The sequence below is a fragment of the Mus musculus genome, chromosome 17, assembly GCF_000001635.26.
Source record: "Mus musculus strain C57BL/6J chromosome 17, GRCm38.p6 C57BL/6J".
Lineage (NCBI taxonomy): Eukaryota > Metazoa > Chordata > Mammalia > Rodentia > Muridae > Mus > Mus musculus.
The window spans coordinates 21,545,136-21,563,914 of record NC_000083.6 but is presented as its reverse complement, the minus strand read 5'-3'; the positions used below and the strand labels follow the sequence as shown (position 1 = coordinate 21,563,914).

Sequence of the window (18,779 nt, the reverse complement as noted above, 5' to 3'; positions counted from 1 at the left end):
GTCTCCCTCGGGGAGAGCATACCAACTAGTTATCCAAACCAAATGGTCAGCATTGGAAACATATACACAAGTAGCATAAGACAGACAGAAGAGGTCAGATTTAAGAATATATATGTATATTAATTATACATGTTGAAGTCTGTTTCTCTAAACTGGTTCCCTGGCATTACTTCTTATAAATAACTATAGGCATTTTGCTTCAGGCCTGCCATATTCCTAAGACTAAAAAAGAGAGCAGCCTGACTATAAGACACAGAACAGATAATTTGGCTCTGAGTGAGGTCAAGTTGACCATACATCCTGCTATGGTCAGAGGTTTGTCATCATATTTTGAGAACTGCTCTCCTTGGAAGGTTCCACAGCTGCATGGAGCCTTCACTCAGGGTCAAGAAAAAAAAGGTCAACTTGAACTGTTATGCCTGAGTTACTAAAGACAAGCAGAAAAAAGACTGATCACCCTACAGATACCCTGTATCTGCTTATGAGCTCATTATGTTTTTTTCTTTATATAAAGTGAGCCTGGATAATGTACAGACACGCAGATTTCAGCTCTCCAGTCTGAAACTTTTGCCACGATGATCAGTTTAATTGTGTACAATAAACTGTACATGTCTGACTGAGATTGGTGTTCATGTGGTTTGTGGGACAACTCCTGAACCCCAGCAATACATATCTTATACATACATACATACATATTATGCATACAATCACAATTAATAAAACGAGAAGCCATGACCTTAAAAGAAAGCAGGGAAGAATATATGGGAAAATTTGTCAGTAGGAAAGGGAATGGAAACATTTTGTATTTACACTAATATCTTAAAATTTTACAGTACAAAAAAAGCAGAAAAGATAAAATAAATGAAGGAAAAATATTTCAACAAACCTAAAGAAAAACTAAAATAAACAAAACAGTTTGTAAACTTATCAGTGAAATATATAAAAGAACTCCTATAAGCTACCATGCTGCCATAGCTACAGTGGCCATCCATCATCAGGACTAGAAATGATAATTCCTGTTGGCATAAAACAAGTGGTCAAATACTGCTGAGGGAATGAAAACCAACAAATCAACTTTGAAAAATCAGTGTCTATATTCAAAGAGAGAGAGCAGGCAGAAAGAAGGAGGGAAGGGAAAAAAAGAAAGGAAGGAAGGGAGAAAGAGAAAGAAAGGAAGGAAGGAAAAGAGAGAAAGAAACCTTTACATGGTTTATCAGAAGTATGAACTATATGATGTATAGTACAATTGCATATCTTTGTCAAAATTTTAACATTATTGCATGTTGTCCTTACTATGATTTTTTTTTTTTTCTGAGAAAGGGTCTATGTAGTTCGGGAAGTCCTGGAACTGGATTCACAGTGATCTCTGTCTTCTGTGTGCTGTGATTAAAGGCATGTACCATTTTACCTGTCATTATTATGAATGGTTGGATGTTGAATAAGCTATATGTTTTTGTTATAGCTTTTCTCAGGGATGGCAGAGAAGGCTCAGTAGTTAAGAGCACTGGCTGCAATTCCAGAGGATAAGAGTTCAATTCCCAACATATAAACAGCTACACACAACTGTATATAATGCCAACTTCAGGGGATCTGATGCTCTCTTTTGGCTTATACGTGCGCCAGGCATACATGTAGTACACAGAAATACTTACAGGCCAGGCATACATATTAAAAGAAATAAAAAGCTTTCCCCACAGTTACATTTGCAGAATTTTATTTTAATATAAACTCTGATTCATTTTGTAAGATTTCAATCCTCATTAAAGGCTTTAACCATCTAGTTATGTTATCTTTATGTTGCAATCACTTATCTCATTTGATTTGCAAGCAGAGAATACCAGATATATGTTATGTCACATTATTTACAAGGGAATGTTTTCCTCCTGTATGAATTTTCTGATGTCTTCTCAGATTCGAAATCCACATAAAGGATACGTCACAGTTTTCGCATTTGTAAAGTTTCTCTCCAGAATGAGTTCTCTGATGGACTCTAAGATAGGAGCACCTAGTAAAAGATTTGTTACATTCTTGACATTTGTAAGGTTTCTCTCCAGTATGAATTTTCTGATGTGTTCTAAGATTCGAAATCCACAGAAAGGATATGTCACAGTCTTTGCATTTGTAAGGTTTCTCTCCAGTGTGAATTTTCTGATGTCTTCTAAGACTTGAAATCCACAAAAAGGATATGCCACAGTCTTTGCATTTGTAAGGTTTCTCTCCAGTATGAATTTTCTGATGGTCTCTTAGAGTTGAACACTGAGTAAAGGATTTCTCACATCCTCTACATTTGTAAGGTTTCTCTCCAGTATGAATTTTCTGATGTCTTCTAAGACTTGATATCCACATAAATGATATGTCACAGTCTTTGCATTTGTAAAGTTTCTCTCCAGTATGAATTTTCTGATGGTCTCTAAGATATGAGCACCTTGTGAAAGATTTGTTACATTCCTGGCATTTGTAAGGTTTCTCACCAGTATGAATTTTTTGATGTGTTCTAAGATTTGAAATCCACAGAAAGGATATGTCACAGTCTTTGCATTTGTAAGGTTTCTCTCCAGTATGAATTTTCTGATGGACTCTAAGATTTGAGCCCGTAGTAAAAGATTTGCCACATTCCTTACATCTGTAAGGTCTCTCTCCAGTATGAACTCGCTGATGGACTCTAAGATTTGAGAACCAGGTAAAAGATCTGCCACATTCCTTACATCGATAACGTCTCTCTCCAGCATGAATTTTCTGACGTATTCTAACACTAGAAATCCGGAGAAAGGATTTATCACAATCTTTGCACTTGGGAGGTTTCTCTCCAGTATGAATTTTCTGATGTTGTCTAAGATTTGAGTGCTTAGTAAAAAATTTGTCACATTCTGTACATCTATACGGTCTCTTTCCAGTATGAACTCTCTGATATGTTCTAAGATATGAGCACTTGGTAATAGATTTGTCACATTCCCTATATCTGTAAGGTTTCTCTCTGGTATGAATTTTATGATGAGTTTTAAGAGTTGAATTCACAGTAATAGATGTATCACATACCTCATATCTGTAAGGCTTTTCGGCAGTATGGATTCTGCAATGCCTTTTAAGATGTGATAATTCAAAACAGGACTTACCACATTCTTTGCATTCATAATGTATCTCAGGAGAATGAATTTTCTGATGCCATCTTAATGATGCACAGTGGGCAAAGGATCTGTCACACTGCTGACATTTGTAAGGCTTCTCTCCAGTATGCCTTCTCTGATGGCTTTTAAGTGCAGATAACTGCACAAGTAACTTTCCACCTTCTTTGCATTTGTATGGTTTCTTTGCCGTATGCAGTGTTTGATCTGTTTTAAGGCTTGACCACTGATTAAAGGATTTGCCACAAATATTGCATTTGTAAGGTTTCTCTCCAGTATGAATTCTCTGATGGATACTGAGGCTTGAGGTGGTACTGAAGTATTTCCTGCAGTGCCCACATTGATATGGCTTTTCTTCCATGTCAACTGTTTCTTGCATGAGACTATATAGAGAGCTGAAATGGTCATCATGTTCATCCTGCTTGTGCTCTTTCTTTTCAGTGTTGAGTCTTTGATATTGCCGAATGTTGGAACACAAATTGAAAGATTTCTCACAGTCTTTAGATTGGCAAGTGTCTTCTTCTCCGATGTGCATACTTTTGTGTCTATCTGCGTTTGATGAGTCAACAGAGGCATCCTTCTCATTACAGCATCTGTAGTTGTTAGAGGCTTCTGTAGTGTCACTTCTATTATAAAGTGCACAGTTGGAGGGTTCATGAAGCATTTCGTTGAGCTCATTACATGGACAAGACTCCTTTTCAGTCCTCACAGGTTGATGGACAGTATCACATATGCAGTAGTTCTCTGAAAATAAGTACAACTCAGATTAATAGGGCTTGTTTCTAGATGACATTTGTGATAAATGACTGTCTTTATAAGTGAGGGTAAGAAATTAGCTTTGGAATGGAACTCACTCACTACATATATCTAGTACATGTGTCTCTATTTTTAATCTTTTTTCCTCAGAAATGGATGAAGACTTTCATCGAATCTTAGGGTCATAGTGTTTGTACTTTCTAATGTACAGCAACAAAGATTACTGTTCCGGAGTCACAATTACTTTTAAGATTGAAAGTTATTAAATAGCATCAAAGGTTTTGGTTTTTTACTTTAAAAAAATGAAAGGCATTAGATTACTCAAGAGTAATGAATATAAAGCAAATATTTTGCCAGATATTCAATGCTATAGATCTTTTGAGGGCTTTCATGGGCAGCTATTGCGCATGTCTTTTCCTCCATTGTCTGGGTTCCACACCCTGCTGTATTTCTTAACTTTCCTTATATGGTTATTCTCAAGTCTAATCTCTACCAACTCTTAAGATTATTTTCCAGAAGGATATCTCTGTATCCTCCACTGGAATGAAAATCAAACATGTAATATGAAGACATATAAGCTAGCAAGGCAATTACAGAATAATCCTACTTCATGGACTTACATTAGACTTATAATTTGTAAAATTATTCCAATCTGATGCCAACATAGTCAAGTAAAATTGTGCATTGTACTAGTATTAACTCCCCATATTCAGGTCTAATGAGTCACAATGTCTTCTAAGAGTTACAGTGGGCAGGATGCATGTTGAGGACAGGAGACTGTAGTAAGTGCAAGGATCAGGAGTCCTTTGAAGAGAATTAAGTACAGTAAAGGCAGTTTCAGCTCTTGCTTTCTCTTTCACTTGAATCCTTCACTGTTGTCCTGCTCATTCACTTGCCCTCCCAGATTTTGGCTACTACATTTTCTCAACCTTCCAGGACAATCTCATTTGCCCCAGATAGATGATCAAGCCTACTCTGCATACAATTTATCCAATTACTCTGTGAGGTTGTCCACAATGCATGCTATAACTTTTAGCAACAATACAGACATCTAACACAGAACTGTGCAAAGAACATGAGAAGCATATAAATTAGAGGAATCTACTAATGAATTCCCAATTATTATTTCCAGTCAGAATCTCCAGCATATTCTAGGAGAATTTTCAGTTTGCATATCTTGAGGTTTTCGTACAATTAAAACAATGTCAAGGAGGCTGGAGGCATGGCTCAGTGGTTAAGAGCACTGATTATTCCTTTAGAGGTCCTGAGTTCAATTCCCAGCAACCACATGGTGGCTCACAACCATCTGTAATGGAATCCAATGCCCTCTTCTGCTGAGTCTGAAGACAGCTACATGCTGAAGATGAGCTACAGTGTACTCATACACATAAAATAATAAATCTTTTTAAAAATGTCAATTGCAATGATGGTTATGGAGCTTTAAGGTATTGGTGGAAATAGTATATGCTACTGAATATCTTAGTGCATCCTCGAACTAATATCAAGGGTGCATGACACCTCTAATAATGAAAATGAAAAGAAAAAGCTAAATACCATCAAAATGTTCTTTTTTTTCTTAACATAATTTTTCCTGATTCTTTGTGAATTTCATATCATGCACCCCAGTTCCCCTCATTTACCAGTCCTTCCATATCTGCTTTCTACCCTTGTAAGCACCTCCTCAAATGAAATAAAACATAAAATTTAAAATAAAATAGTCTGGCCATGCCTTGGGACAACGGCCTGCTCTTGTATATACTGCAGCCTTCTCTCACACCTAGTTCAGTTGTTGCTGCACCAGTGCTATACAAGTACTGTACCTGTCCATTTACAAGTCCACTCTGCCATTACCTATTCAGCATAGTGGCATTTGAAGCTGTGGTATGTCACACTGTACACACTTTTGCACAAACAGTTTTCCCAGGAAAATGTTTGTTGCAATGAGTCATTGGTCTGGTTCTAGGTTTCTGGCTTCTGCTACACCATCAATACTGGACCCTCGCCAAGGCTCCTCTTGAGTAACCTGCTGTTGCCCTGAGTCATGGAAATCCTGCAGCTTTGATTCAGCAGGACTGGCCCCTTCACGTGCTCCAGCAGTTCATAGGTGGGGTACATATTTTGGTGGGCTAACTTAAAGCCCTGAACCTGATCCTGGGTGGTAGCTGAGGTGGTCTGCCCATCAGCCCTCTTGCACCTATACTATCAGGATCATCTCTCCCATCCTCAAGTCACAGCTTGCACAACCATGCAGTAGCTGACGAGAGGCAGGACCAGCTCAGGGAGCCCCTCAGTCATCAACATGTGCTCAGGCAGCAGCCCAGACCACAGTCATTCGCATGGCCTTTGGTAACATGGACTACAGATAATGACACAGACCCATGGTACCAGTAGGGCCACTGACCCAGACATGGCCCTCGGCAGTGGCAGTATGGCCCAGACATCACCATGGCCTCATGTGGCAGCACAGGCCTCTCACATCAGGCTGTTCCTCACTGAGCTTCCATCTTCAGTTCCAGTTCTTCTTCCGAGAGCACGAATCACTATGCTTCTCTTTGTGTCCGGTGTCTCCATCACATGCTTACTAGCTCATAGTAGTCACACCCTCTGGCTGTCTTCTGCTAGCGTTGGCAGCTGAACCTCTTGGAAAATTTCTTTTTAATTATTGAACTTTGTCTAGGCTTGTTTTTTTCCATGACAGCTTAATAGAGTTTACAGCCTATAGGGCCAGTACTTACAAAGAATGAGTTAAGAATTGTACAACCAAAATGTTCTCACCCACAGAGACCAGGTTGCTATAATTCTCTACCATCACATCAATGTACAAAGCCCTCTGAGCAGAGTCCAGGCATTCCCATTCCTCTTGGGAGAAGTCCACAGCCACATCTCGGAATGTCAACAGACCCTGAAATAAAAAATTATTGTTCAACGGTGTGCTACAGGGTAGGATGCTTTTCTGGATATAAGGAGACAGGATGTAGATGAGGGAAGACTATTATCATCAAAATAATCAAAAAATTAAAAAAAATCAAAACGTAGCCGGGCGTGGTGGCACATGCCTTTAATCCCAGCACTTGGGAGGCAGAGGAAGGTGGATTTCTGAGTTCGAGGCCAGCCTGGTCTACTGAGTGGGTTCCAGGATAGCCAGGGCTACACAGAGAAACTCTATCTCAAAAAACCAAAAAAATAAAAAAAATAAAAAATTAAAAAATAAAAACGATGATTTCCAATATAGTCATATTGTATAATAAATGATCAAACTGTGGGAAAACAGGATGACACAATAGTCTCACAAGCATATCCATGAAACAAGACACATACTTAAGATATGGGCATGGTTATCTATCTGTTACGGGTGTCATATTCTGTAGATTGCTGTCTGTATGCAGGTGAGATCAAGTGAAATATAAGGCTAGAGCCTGTGATTGGGCAATGAAAAAAGAAGGTGGGGCTAAAAGTTTTAGAGAGAAGGAGACAGAGGAAGGGCAGAGAAAGATGGAAGAAGACAACCAGATCCTGAAATAGCCATAGGTAGCTATGGATATCATAGAAGAGCAATAAAATAATTTAGGGCCCATGTCCAGTCTAGGTGGGCAGCTTTTATCAATATCACTTGAGTTTTGAATTCTTTGAGTGGGCATTTTGGTGGTTGAGAATTTACTGTTATAAATCTGACTAATAAATTACAAGCCTCTGGAGTCTTAATTATAACGGGTTAGGGGTTTAGAGCCAGCGGCCACCAGGCCCAAGATGGCCTGGGAAAATACAAGCGGTTAGGCAGCAGTGAATGGTGGGAAACTGGGCTGACTGCTGCATGGGGATAGCCATGGGCGTGGCTAGCCCGCGATGCTGGCGAGTAGCTGGCATTAGTTGTTTTTAATAATTACATGCTACAATATTCATGTCCCAAAGGATCACAATGTGCATGTCTCAGAAGCACAGTCATGATGAGGACATGTGTTCTTAAATTTTCTGCCTGAAGATCATGCTAAAATCCAGACATTGAGTCAATCCTATCTCTATTGGGTCTTACCTAATCCTATTCTAACAGGCTCAGGTATGATTTTTAAACTCAACATGCAATGCTACACCATTAAATAGCAAAGGGGTAGATATGGAAGGCAGAACCCATTGACTTTTAAGCAAAGCATTTTGATATTTTGCCACAGTAACAAGGATTGTAGTAATGCTACATACTCACAAGTTTAATTGTAACATAAAAATCAAGTAGCCTACCAAATTAATTTTTATAAGACTATTTGGGCCACTAACAAGCAGATAAGAAAATCTGCATAAGATACACTTAATAAAATCTAAACTTGTTCTAAGCATATAGAAGAGCCAACATAGAACAATATCAATTTCAGTACACTGCAACTGCAGGGTAGGCATGGAGTGCTGACATTCAAAGTGTCTAGAGCAAGGCCATAATGAGGGGATAGTTTCTCTGCATCAAATAACAGCTTATGCACATGTCAGTCAATGCCCACAAGACATTTGTATGGATGAATTCCACATAATTCTACACAATGAGTCCAAGCCCAAGTGTATGCATGTGGGACACAAAAAAGAGTAAATGAAAAGGAGTAAAAATACTGATCTCTCTACTTTCAGAAATAACCAAGATTGTAATTCTCCTGGGATAAAGAGATATGAAGTGCCAACACACATGTAGACACATCACCACCATCATGATTTAAATACCGAAGAGAAAGACAAGTAGAATATAATCTCAGTCTACACTCAAGATCATCCGTTTCATGGATGTAATGACCACTCATTATGAAAAAGGACATAAAGGTAATTGCTTTTCTTGTTCTAATTCCTTCACAGGTTTTTGGGGTTTGGTGGTGAATCAGTTCATAAAGATAAATTTTTAAAACATCATCAGAAGCAGAAAATTTAAGGTTTGCAATATATCAAACTATAATATTTTCAGAATGAAAGTGGACATGACCACTGACCTGGGATGTGTTTACTGGAGAATTGGCCATTTCTTCCTGTTTCTCTTCTTTGATTTTCTCTTTGAATAACAATGAATAGCCAGATTGTGGTCTTTAGTACCAAGGGGTCAAAGAGAAAAAGTAAAATTAATACTGAATTCTTTTAAAGAACAATGTCACACCACAAGAAAAGACCCAAGCAATAGAAAAAAACCTCGACTCTGGTCAATGACCCAAAGCCAGGAGAGGATGGAAAGACATTTAAAACTTGGAGAGAAAAATCACCATTAACTATATATACTGTTACATCAGAAAAATACTCTTTCAAAACTAATGGAGACATATGTACATTTGAGGACAGTCATGAATTATCACAATTCATTTTACTAAAACAGCATAACCTATAATAAATTAGAGGCAAAACATACACAGAACAATTAGAGAAATTATCTATGAGAACATAGGAAAGAATACATTTCATGTGAAAAAGAGGTAAGTACAGGAAAACTGGGAAGTAATCATCCATGCTCAAGACGGCAAACCACTCTCACAGTAAAAAAAGAAGAATACTATGAATAATCCGGTCAACAACATTATAAAAAACAAAATCATAGGGAATAAAAATGCATGGCCAAAAAACATAGCCATTCTGGAAATCAATATAATCTGCAATTAAAAAAATATCCTCGGGGCTGGTGAGATGGCTCAGTGGGTAAGAGTACCCGACTGCTCTTCCAAAGGTCTGGAGTTCAAATCCCAGCAACCACATGGTGGCTCACAACCATCTGTAACAAGATCTGACTCCCTCTTCTGGAGTGTCTGAAGACAGCTACAGTGTACTTACATAAAAATAAATAAATAAATCTAAAAAAAAATATCCTCAAGTTAAACAAATATATCATGTGACCCAGCTATTCCACTCCTGTTAGAATATGCTCAAAGGACTCAACATCCTACGCCACAGATATGTGTTTAACCATGCCCATTGCTGCTATATTCATAACAGCTACAAAATGGAAGCAACATAAACGTCCTTCAACTAACAAATATAAATGTATATATGCAGTATAAAGTATTATTGAGCTGTAGAGAAAAATGAAATCATAAGATTTTTCAGGTAATGGATGAACCTAGAAGAGATCATCCTGAGTGGAGTAACACAGGCCCAGAAAGACAGGCATTGCATGTTCTCTCTCATAGGAAGGTCCTAGGTCCAAATCTTCAGATGTGAGTTCACAACCTGGAGTCACTGCAGTAGACAGAAAAGTAAAACCAGACCACGGTGGGATGTGAAGGTGTAATAGGAGATAACAGAGAACAAGTCATCTTAAGGGAAAATATAGGAGAGGGGTTTTATTATAGAGAATGGATAAATATAAACACATAAGAAGGAGAAAAGTAACAATAAAGATGTCTAGACATCATAATGCTATCCATCTACCATAAAATACCTACAATTTAAGTATGTGAATGCATATATACTTGGAGTTTAAGTGAAAACTTCCCCATTGGGCTGATAATGCTCTCTACAAGGGCCATATATTTTCTAACAAAACCTCGAAGAAGTGCAAGGATCCTGCTGGGCCTGGAATGAGTTGAAGTGGGAAACAGCTTCAGTTGTAGAAGCAGCTTTAAAGACTGATGGTCTCCAGCTTTTTAAGACTGATGGTCTCAGAGGGAGCTTTAAGGACTGATGAGCTCCGGCTTTTTAGCTCTCTAACTACACTGAAGGCTTGATGATAACTTCTAAAAAAAAAAAAAATCCTAAAAGCTTTGCTCATACTGAGGGTTAAAAACCACTGGCTTGGGCAATTAACACCTGTAGCCTAACAGCAGGGGATTAAGTAAAGGATTAATTGCTAGGGCATTTTTTTCTCTCTTGCCCAGAAGGGAGAGAGGTTTGGGTCAATAAACTTTTATTGTACCAGGAGAAGAGAGTCATGCTACCAAAAGGAAAAACTTTCATACAAACAAATATGCATAAATTCAGATACAAATTTATACACCTCCATGCACACCAGCTGGGACCATCTACATCCTTATCTCTCTCTCTTTTTAATGTCTTTTAAAAAAATATTTATTTATAATATTTATATGAGTACACTGTAGCTGTTTTCAGACACACCAGAAGAGGGCATCAGATTCTATTACAGATAGTTGTGAGCCACCATGTGGTTGCTGGGAATTGAACTCAGGATCTCAGGAATAGCAGTCAATGCTCTTAACCACTGAGCCATCGCTCCAGTACCCCATACTTATCTCTTAATTACATACTTACACACCCAGATCCATACTTATATATGCATATGAAGCAAAAGACAAATCACCAGTGCAGAAAGAACTCACTCATTCTGGATGAAAAATGAGCTCCAATCTTTACTGCATAGAGAAAGAAAACGCTTCTACTGTTTTATTGCTAAATGAATTAAGCCCAAGTCTGTAAGAAGAAAGCTTTGTCCTCTTTAGTAAGACTAAGTCTGCCTTGCTATCATGAAAAGACCTGTTCTGTCCCATGGTGAGGAGAAGCCTGCTTGCTCTTTCTGCTCTCTGGGCAAATTCTTCTTTTTTCCTCTTTCCCTCTGCATTCTGCATATTGATTTCTTAATTTTTAAATTTGACTTATAATTTCTAAGTTATTCCACTGTACATTCTCCTTCTAATCTTTTTCTCTCCTTCTGCTCTGATGTAACTATGCCCTGCATGTAATCCATTCCTAGTCCTAATACTTATTCTAGGAGAATAGATAACATGGATTTTCCAGGCATCCCATTTTACAAACGTTCACTAGAACATCAATCATAAATTCAAATCATAAACTAAATAAGAAGTTTACAACAGAGATGTTTACATGCTTATCCATTAAGAGGAATTATCTGACTAAACATTCATTATCTGTCACTAGTGCTAAGGTTCTTGGAGACTTAAAGACTATACTAAGTTAGCATAGAAGTTTTGTATAGATAAACCTAGTCAATATTTTATCTTCTGACCTTGCACCCACAATAAGTTAGTTCCCTTTTTTATGACCTTTGGTTACTTGTTTTACAACTTCTTGGAACAAGCTCTAATTTGTAAATGCCTGCTTTCTTTCTCAGAAGCAATTAACTGGTGACACTTGAAGACTGGCAGAGTTCTCATTGTAGTTTTGACATCAGAAAGGACTTAATAGCAGTCCTATTATGAAAGGGCTTGATAATTACTAATATAATTTTAGGAATTCTTGTAGAATCATAATTAAGAATTGAGAAATTATCTATTTGTCTATGTTGCATCAGTACAAGACAGGTCATTTTTATTATTCTGAAGAAATCTATTCAAAAGGGTGAGCTAATACCTAGTGGTTTTTATACAGATTTAATAATAACAAGAAAAGCATATTAAGAGTCTGAACAGGTGAGAGGGTGCGCCAGAGAACCTGACAGCTTCTGGAACAGGCGGAAGCACAGAGGCGCTGAGGCAGCACCCTGTGTGGGCCGGGGACAGCCGGCCACCTTCCGGACCAGAGGACAGGTGCCCGCCCGGCTGGGGAGGCGACCTAAGCCACAGCAGCAGCGGTCGCCATCTTGGTCCGGGACCTGCCGAACTTAGGAAATTAGTCTGAACAGGTGAGAGGGTGCGCCAGAGAACCTGACAGCTTCTGGAACAGGCGGAAGCACAGAGGCGCTGAGGCAGCACCCTTTGTGGGCCGGGGACAGCCAGCCACCGTCTGGACCGGAGGACAGGTGCCCGCCCGGCTGGGGAGGCGGCCTAAGCCACAGCAGCAGCGGTCGCCATCTTGGTCCGGGACCCGCCGAACTTAGGAAATTAGTCTGAACAGGTGAGAGGGTGCGCCAGAGAACCTGACAGCCTCTGGAACAGGCAGAAGCACAGAGGGGCTGAGGCAGCACCCTGTGTGGGCCGGGGACAGCCGGCCACCTTCCGGACCGGAGGACAGGTGCCCGCCCGGCTGGGGAGGCGACCTAAGCCACAGCAGCAGCGGTCGCCATCTTGGTCCGGGACCCGCCGAACTTAGGAAATTAGTCTGAACAGGTGAGAGGGTGCGCCAGAGAACCTGACAGCTTCTGGAACAGGCAGAAGCACAGAGGCGCTGAGGCAGCACCCTGCGTGGGCCGGGGACAGCCGGCCACCTTCCGGACCAGAGGACAGGTGCCCACCCGGCTGGGGAGGCGGCCTAAGCCACAGCAGCAGCGGTCGCCATCTTGGTCCGGGACCCGCCGAACTTAGGAAATTAGTCTGAACAGGTGAGAGGGTGCGCCAGAGAACCTGACAGCTTCTGGAACAGGCAGAAGCACAGAGGCGCTGAGGCAGCACCCTGTGTGGGCCGGGGACAGCCGGCCACCTTCCGGACCAGAGGACAGGTGCCCGCCCGGCTGGGGAGGCGACCTAAGCCACAGCAGCAGCGGTCGCCATCTTGGTCCCGGGACTCCAAGGAACTTAGGAATTTAGTCTGCTTAGGTGAGAGTCTGTACCACCTGGGAACTGCCAAAGCAACACAGTGTCTGAGAAAGGTCCTGTTTTGGGCCTTCTTCTTCGGCCAGGAGGAGGTCCAAATACAAGATATCTGCGCACCTTCCCTGTAAGAGAGCTTGCCAGCAGAGAGTGCTCTGAGCACTGAAACTCAGAGGAGAGAATCTGTCTCCCAGGTCTGCTGATAGACGGTAACAGAATCACCAGAAGAACAATCTCTAAACAGAGTCAACTATAACTACTAACTCCAGAGATTACCAGATGGCGAAAGGTAAACGGAGGAATCTTACTAACAGGAACCAAGACCACTCACCATCACCAGAACCCAGCACACCCACTTCGCCCAGTCCAGGGAACCCCAACACACCTGAGAACCTAGACCTAGATTTAAAAGCATATCTCATGATGATGGTAGAGGACATCAAGAAGGACTTTAATAAATCACTTAAAGAAATACAGGAGAACACTGCTAAAGAGTTACAAGTCCTTAAAGAAAAACAGGAAAACACAATCAAACAGGTAGAAGTCCTTACAGAAAAAGAGGAAAAAACATACAAACAGGTGATGGAAATGAACAAAACCATACTAGACCTAAAAAGGGAAGTAGACACAATAAAGAAAACTCAAAGCGAGGCAACACTAGAGATAGAAACCCTAGGAAAGAAATCTGGAACCATAGATTTGAGCATCAGCAACAGAATACAAGAGATGGAAGAGAGAATCTCAGGTGCAGAAGATTCCATAGAGAACATCGGCACAACAATCAAAGAAAATGGAAAATGCAAAAAGATCCTAACTCAAAATATCCAGGAAATCCAGGACACAATAAGAAGACCAAACGTACGGATAATAGGAGTGGATGAGAATGAAGATTTTCAACTCAAAGGTCCAGCAAACATCTTCAACAAAATTATTGAAGAAAACTTCCCAAATCTAAAGAATGAGATGCATATGAACATACAAGAAGCCTACAGAACTCCAAATAGACTGGACCAGAAAAGAAATTCCTCCCGACACATAATAATCAGAACATCAAATGCACTAAATAAAGATAGAATACTAAAAGCAGTAAGGGAAAAAGGTCAAGTAACATATAAAGGCAAGCCTATCAGAATTACACCAGATTTTTCACCAGAGACTATGAAAGCCAGAAGAGCCTGGACAGATGTTATACAGACACTAAGAGAACACAAACTGCAGCCCAGGCTACTATACCCAGCCAAACTCTCAATTATCATAGAGGGAGAAACCAAAGTATTCCACGACAAAACCAAATTCACGCATTATCTCTCCACGAATCCAGCCCTTCAAAGGATAATAACAGAAAAAAACCAATACAAGAACGGGAACAACGCCCTAGAAAAAACAAGAAGGTAATCCCTCAACAAACCTAAAAGAAGACAGCCACAAGAACAGAATGCCACCTTTAACAACTAAAATAACAGGAAGCAACAATTACTTTTCCTTAATATCTCTTAACATCAATGGTCTCAACTCGCCAATAAAAAGACATAGACTAACAAACTGGCTACACAAACAAGACCCAACATTTTGCTGCTTACAGGAAACTCATCTCAGAGAAAAAGATAGACACTACCTCAGAATGAAAGGCTGGAAAACAATTTTCCAAGCAAATGGTATGAAGAAACAAGCAGGAGTAGCCATCCTAATATCTGATAAGATTGACTTCCAACCCAAAGTCATCAAAAAAGACAAGGAGGGACACTTCATTCTCATCAAAGGTAAAATCCTCCAAGAGGAACTCTCAATTCTGAATATCTATGCTCCAAATACAAGAGCAGCCACATTCACTAAAGAAACTTTAGTAAAGCTCAAAGCACACATTGCGCCTCACACAATAATAGTGGGAGACTTCAACACACCACTTTCACCAATGGACAGATCATGGAAACAGAAACTAAACAGGGACACACTGAAACTAACAGAAGTGATGAAACAAATGGATCTGACAGATATCTACAGAACATTTTTCCCTAAAACAAAAGGATATACCTTCTTCTCAGCACCTCATGGTACCTTCTCCAAAATTGACCACATAATAGGTCACAAATCAGGCCTCAACAGATTCAAAAATATTGAAATTGTCCCATGTATCCTATCAGATCACCATGCACTAAGGCTGATCTTCAATAACAAAATAAATAACAGAAAGCCAACATTCACATGGAAACTGAACAACACTCTTCTCAATGATACCTTGGTCAAGGAAGGAATAAAGAAAGAAATTAAAGACTTTTTAGAGTTTAATGAAAATGAAGCCACAACGTACCCAAACCTTTGGGACACAATGAAAGCATTTCTAAGAGGGAAACTCATAGCTATGAGTGCCTTCAAGAAAAAACGGGAGAGAGCACATACTAGCAGCTTGACAACACATCTAAAAGCTCTAGAAAAAAAGGAAGCAAATTCACCCAAGAGGAGTAGACGGCAGGAAATAATCAAACTCAGGGGTGAAATCAACCAAGTGGAAACAAGAAGAACTATTCAAAGAATTAACCAAACGAGGAGTTGGTTCTTTGAGAAAATCAACAAGATAGATAAACCCTTAGCTAGACTCACTAAAGGGCACAGGGACAAAATCCTAATTAACAAAATCAGAAATGAAAAGGGAGACATAACAACAGATCCTGAAGAAATCCAAAACACCATCAGATCCTTCTACAAAAGGCTATACTCAACAAAACTGGAAAACCTGGACGAAATGGACAAATTTCTGGACAGATACCAGGTACCAAAGTTGAATCAGGATCAAGTTGACCTTCTAAACAGTCCCATATCCCCTAAAGAAATAGAAGCAGTTATTAATAGTCTCCCAGCCAAAAAAAGCCCAGGACCAGACGGGTTTAGTGCAGAGTTCTATCAGACCTTCAAAGAAGATCTAACTCCAGTTCTGCACAAACTTTTTCACAAGATAGAAGTAGAAGGTATTCTACCCAACTCATTTTATGAAGCCACTATTACTCTGATACCTAAACCACAGAAAGATCCAACAAAGATAGAGAACTTCAGACCAATTTCTCTTATGAACATCGATGCAAAAATCCTTAATAAAATTCTCGCTAACCGAATCCAAGAACACATTAAAGCAATCATCCATCCTGACCAAGTAGGTTTTATTCCAGGGATGCAGGGATGGTTTAATATACGAAAATCCATCAATGTAATCCATTATATAAACAAACTCAAAGACAAAAACCACATGATCATCTCGTTAGATGCAGAAAAAGCATTTGACAAGATCCAACACCCATTCATGATAAAAGTTCTGGAAAGATCAGGAATTCAAGGCCAATACCTAAACATGATAAAAGCAATCTACAGCAAACCAGTAGCCAACATCAAAGTAAATGGAGAGAAGCTGGAAGCAATCCCACTAAAATCAGGGACTAGACAAGGCTGCCCACTTTCTCCCTACCTTTTCAACATAGTACTTGAAGTATTAGCCAGAGCAATTCGACAACAAAAGGAGATCAAGGGGATACAAATTGGAAAAGAGGAAGTCAAAATATCACTTTTTGCAGATGATATGATAGTATATATAAGTGACCCTAAAAATTCCAACAGAGAACTCCTAAACCTGATAAACAGCTTCGGTGAAGTAGCTGGATATAAAATTAACTCAAACAAGTCAATGGCCTTTCTCTACACAAAGAATAAACAGGCTGAGAAAGAAATTAGGGAAACAACACCCTTCTCAATAGCCACAAATAATATAAAATATCTCGGCGTGACTCTAACGAAGGAAGTGAAAGATCTGTATGATAAAAACTTCAAGTCCCTGAAGAAAGAAATTAAAGAAGATCTCAGAAGATGGAAAGATCTCCCATGCTCATGGATTGGCAGGACCAACATTGTAAAAATGGCTATCTTGCCAAAAGCAATCTACAGATTCAATGCAATCCCCATTAAAATTCCAACTCAATTCTTCAACGAATTAGAAGGAGCAATTTGCAAATTCATCTGGAATAACAAAAAACCGAGGATAGCAAAAACTCTTCTCAAGGATAAAAGAACCTCTGGTGGAATCACCATGCCTGACCTAAAGCTTTACTACAGAGCAATTGTGATAAAAACTGCATGGTACTGGTATAGAGACAGACAAGTGGACCAATGGAATAGAATTGAAGACCCAGAAATGAACCCACACACCTATGGTCACTTGATCTTCGACAAGGGAGCCAAAACCATCCAGTGGAAGAAAGACAGCATTTTCAACAATTGGTGCTGGCACAACTGGTTGTTATCATGTAGAAGAATGCGAATCGATCCATACTTATCTCCTTGTACTAAGGTCAAATCTAAGTGGATCAAGGAACTTCACATAAAACCAGAGACACTGAAACTTATAGAGGAGAAAGTGGGGAAAAGCCTTGAAGATATGGGCACAGGGGAAAAATTCCTGAACAGAACAGCAATGGCTTGTGCTGTAAGATCGAGAATTGACAAATGGGACCTAATGAAACTCCAAAGTTTCTGCAAGGCAAAAGACACTGTCTATAAGACAAAAAGACCACCAACAGACTGGGAAAGGATCTTTACCTATCCTAAATCAGATAGGGGACTAATATCCAACATATATAAAGAACTCAAGAAGGTGGACCTCAGAAAATCAAATAACCCCCTTAAAAAATGGGGCTCAGAACTGAACAAAGAATTCTCACCTGAGGAATACCGAATGGCAGAGAAGCACCTGAAAAAATGTTCAACATCCTTAATCATCAGGGAAATGCAAATCAAAACAACCCTGAGATTCCACCTCACACCAGTGAGAATGGCTAAGATCAAAAATTCAGGTGACAGCAGATGCTGGCGAGGATGTGGAGAAAGAGGAACACTCCTCCATTGTTGGTGGGATTGCAGGCTTGTACAACCACTCTGGAAATCAGTCTGGCGGTTCCTCAGAAAATTGGACATAGTACTACCGGAGGATCCAGCAATACCTCTCCTGGGCATATATCCAGAAGAAGCCCCAACTGGTAAGAAGGACACATGCTCCACTATGTTCATAGCAGCCTTATTTATAATAGCCAGAAACTGGAAAGAACCCAGATGCCCCTCAACAGAGGAATGGATACAGAAAATGTGGTACATCTACACAATGGAGTACTACTCAGCTATTAAAAAGAATGAATTTATGAAATTCCTAGCCAAATGGATGGACCTGGAGAGCATCATCCTGAGTGAGGTAACACAATCACAAAGGAACTCACACAATATGTACTCACTGATAAGTGGATACTAGCCCAAAACCTAGGATACCCACGATATAAGATACAATTTCCTAAACACATGAAACTCAAGAAAAATGAAGACTGAAGTGTGGACACTATGCCCCTCCTTAGAAGTGGGAACAAAACACCCATGGAAGGAGTTACAGAAACAAAGTTTGGAGCTGAGATGAAAGGATGGACCATGTAGAGACTGCCATATCCAGGGATCCACCCCATAATCAGCATCCAAACGCTGACACCAT

The 18,779-nt window shown here is 39.8% G+C and overlaps 1 protein-coding gene across 2 annotated transcripts in view; it reads right to left on the bottom strand.

Moving 5' to 3' along the window:
• Positions 1 to 552: 552 nt before the first annotated feature.
• Zfp52 (zinc finger protein 52) overlaps positions 553 to 18,779 on the bottom strand; it is a 29,638-nt gene continuing 11,411 nt past the window's right edge. The window contains exons 3-5 of one of the 2 annotated variants that reach the window (XM_011246426.3): positions 8,840 to 8,930; positions 6,654 to 6,780; positions 553 to 3,866 (exon numbers count right to left, since the gene is read on the bottom strand). In XM_011246426.3, coding sequence (XP_011244728.1) covers positions 1,849 to 3,866; positions 6,654 to 6,780; positions 8,840 to 8,869 — 2,175 coding nt within the window. In that variant the 5' untranslated portion in view covers positions 8,870 to 8,930 and the 3' untranslated portion in view covers positions 553 to 1,848. The remainder of the gene's footprint in view (positions 3,867 to 6,653; positions 6,781 to 8,839; positions 8,931 to 18,779) is intronic. The other variant, NM_144515.2, reaches the window with a different exon arrangement.